Source organism: Chenopodium album, chromosome 15, assembly GCF_948465745.1.
Source record: "Chenopodium album chromosome 15, dcCheAlbu1.1, whole genome shotgun sequence".
NCBI classification, from domain to species: domain Eukaryota; kingdom Viridiplantae; phylum Streptophyta; class Magnoliopsida; order Caryophyllales; family Amaranthaceae; genus Chenopodium; species Chenopodium album.
In genome coordinates, this window is record NC_137848.1 from 3,859,857 (window position 1) to 3,863,005 (window position 3,149).

A 3,149-nucleotide genomic window follows, 5' to 3' on the forward strand; every position below is an offset into this window, starting at 1 on the left:
GATGAATCCAAAGAGACTTGACTTCTTGTTTAACATGTCTCTTTACTTTCTTTCTATAAATTTTTTTTTTTGCTGACCCTTATAACTGCTGATGTTATTAGCTGTGTTAATATAAAGTTGCTAATGACGTTAGCGGTTAAAATAAAAGGAAAAAACCCTATGTAATTGATCCTGCGTGGACAATATTTGGGGAATTTGTTTTATAATCGATGCAAAATGGGAATTAATTTTCATTTCAACAATATTAATCGTTCATAAAAAAGGGAAGATAATTGAATACTAAAAAAAACCAATTTTATTGATTGTACAATTGTAGCGTACATAGTAACATGGTATTCAGTCTTTTATTAGTACAACAACTTTGATCAATGAACACAACATTGCAATAGAAAGTAAAGTATGTTTCAATTTTAGTACTTGCGCCTGCAAAGCGTAACACCATCACCAATCGAAAGAAGGCTCGACTCAATTCGAGGGTCACTTGCAAGAAAGCTATTCAATTTTTTGATGGCTTCATGTCCATGTTTTTTAATGTATCCCATAATAGGGTCACTCTTGAATTTTTCATCATCGTCGGCCAAGGCGACCGAGCCAAACCAAAGAGTGTTGTCGAAGGCGATCACTCCTCCGACCTTAACAAGCTTTAGCAATGGCTCATGGTAGTTGATGTAGTTTTCCTTATCAGCATCAACAAATGCAAAATCAAAGGTGCCTTCCTTACCCTGCATATTTCACACTCAACATTGTTATAATTTATAAACACTAGTATTGTTTGTCACATGCAAAATCAAACAGATTGGGCCTGTATCACAAAATGTTTGTTAAAAGCTAATTTGGGCCGTTTGACATTTGTGTTTATAGAAAAGTCAATTGGGCCTTATTATTCTTTCTTAGTCTACAAATTGATATATTAGCCGGTTACACCCCTAACTCACCCTCCGGCTCCATTCATGTATATTGTCAATATAATATTTTAACGATTTATTATTAATATTTTTTAACCATCAATGTGTAAAACTGTACAAGTTCATATTTTGAAATTATAAATGATGATGAATTTGACCAAGTATCACGTAATTATATCATTATTAATATTTATTTTTTATTGAATGACATGTACGATGGTAATAGTTTAGTGGTTAACACGTTAGAATTTAAACTTAAGGTCGTGGAATCAAATTACCTAAAATTGTTTAGGAACGCCTTTTAATTTATACTATAAATTATAAATTACTTATATTATAATGGTCAAAGTGTATTATACTTATTAGTATATATAGAGTAAAATAATATTATAGCGTACCTTGCTTATTAAATCATTTAAAAATGGCATGGCATTTCCTTCAACAAACTCAATTTTATGCTCAACTCCTGCCTTTTTAATGGCCGGTAATCCAACCTTGTATGCTTCCATGTCCGGGTCAACTGCTACAACCTGTAATCAAAATTACAAAATCAATTATTTTGGACTAAAATAATAAAATCAATTATATATAGTATTCAATTATGGAGTAGGTGATATTTAGATAAGGAAATAGTACTTTCTTTTTAATAATATGATATTATAAAGTTATAATGCTTCGTGTTACAACAAATTGTTAGTTAAGAATTAAGATGCTTTTAAACTTGCAACAAGCTCATTTAAATAAATTACTTTTACAAATAAAATTAGATTTATATGTTAACATTAATATTAGATGATTAAAAAGCTTACTTTGCCATCTTCAGGAAGAGCGAGTGCAGTAGTAAGAAGTGAATAGCCAGTGAAAACACCAATTTCTAAGGTATTTTTGGCATTCATGAGCTTCAATAACATTGATAGGAATTGTGCTTCATCTGCCGATGCATTCATAATGCTCCTGAAAACGTACCATACCCAATGTAACAACTATTAGCTAGTCCCTCAATTTATTTTTATCTGTTTTATGAATATTACATTTTACTAATGTGAAAGCTTGAAAATTGCAAATTGTGTATGGTATTAAATACTAGTATAAGTGAACGAAACATTAATTTTAACATACAACACATGCAAAATGCTAGTGATGGTGTACATTAGAAGATCCTTAGCTAGCAAAAATTAATTGCTTTTTTTCGATTTATTATTTCTGATGCATTAGAAGTTTCCATTGCGAGGAGGGTCGTCTCCTTTGATCCTTTCTAATGTTTTTACTTATCTTTGTGTAAAAACAAAATGTTGGTCCTTCCACAATATTTTCTTATCTCTCTGTTTTAGAGGTGCACGATGCCTATATGACTCCTATGCCATGCAATGAGCATTGAGCAATTGATCCAAATGAGCTAAAAGGTCAAAATAATTGAGTTACAGTTTTTTCCCTCGTATAATGAAAAAATTTACATGTGTGGGTGTGTGTAATAAGAGACAATTAAAAGCGATGAAGTAAAAAAAAATGGTGCTTAGCTTCATGAATGCGTAAAAAAATATAAAGTTAATTTGGAGATCGATAGAAAGAAAGAGTACATGTGTTTGTATTTCTCCAAAGTGGCATCTCTAATTTCCTTCAATTGTTCATGTTCATTAGGGTACGCACTTGTTTCCAATATGTACTGTCAAAAAAACAAATTAACATATATCAATGCAATAACATCATATTTTCATTTTTTTTTGTTTTTTGTTTGTTTTTCAAGCTTTAAAATGCAAATAATTAACGATAATATCAGAAAATCTCATTTACTTGTAGTAACTAACCTTTTCAAGAGCTGGGCTGTTAAGAATGGTGAACTCCTTGATTTTCTTCAAATCCATTGCTTCTTTGGTTGGTTTAATTATCTGTATTTTTCTTAATTAATTAAGGATTAAAGGGAAGCAAAGGATATGTTTTAACAATGGTTTGATTTTCTTTGAGGCATGAAGCTATATTTATATAAACAGCCCAGAAGATATTTATATTCCAAGAAATTTTGACAATGATTTATGATAATATATAATGTTTTCGAATATAATATAAGCCACCATCAAAGACCATTACTTAATTAGATGAGTAGTAGTAAAAGTTTGACAATTCTAAACACCAACCATATAATATGCCATACATTCATGTTTTTTTGAAATTGGACTTTTATAGTAGTATATCTTTATAATAACAAACGAATTTCAAACTTGTGCTATGTTATTTTTATGTCTATAC

General features: G+C 30.0%; 1 protein-coding gene across 1 annotated transcript; it reads right to left on the minus strand.

The window, feature by feature from the left end:
- Window positions 1-277: 277 nt before the first annotated feature.
- LOC145581626 (flavonoid 3',5'-methyltransferase-like) lies at window positions 278-2,865 on the minus strand. The gene is made up of 5 exons (XM_081638643.1): window positions 2,711-2,865; window positions 2,483-2,568; window positions 1,715-1,859; window positions 1,304-1,435; window positions 278-722 (listed from the first exon to the last, which is right to left on the minus strand). Exons 1-5 carry the CDS (start codon window positions 2,765-2,767, stop codon window positions 411-413), a joined length of 732 nt encoding a protein of 243 aa, XP_081494769.1. The 5' UTR covers window positions 2,768-2,865; the 3' UTR covers window positions 278-410.
- Between the last annotated feature and the right edge of the window lie 284 nt (window positions 2,866-3,149).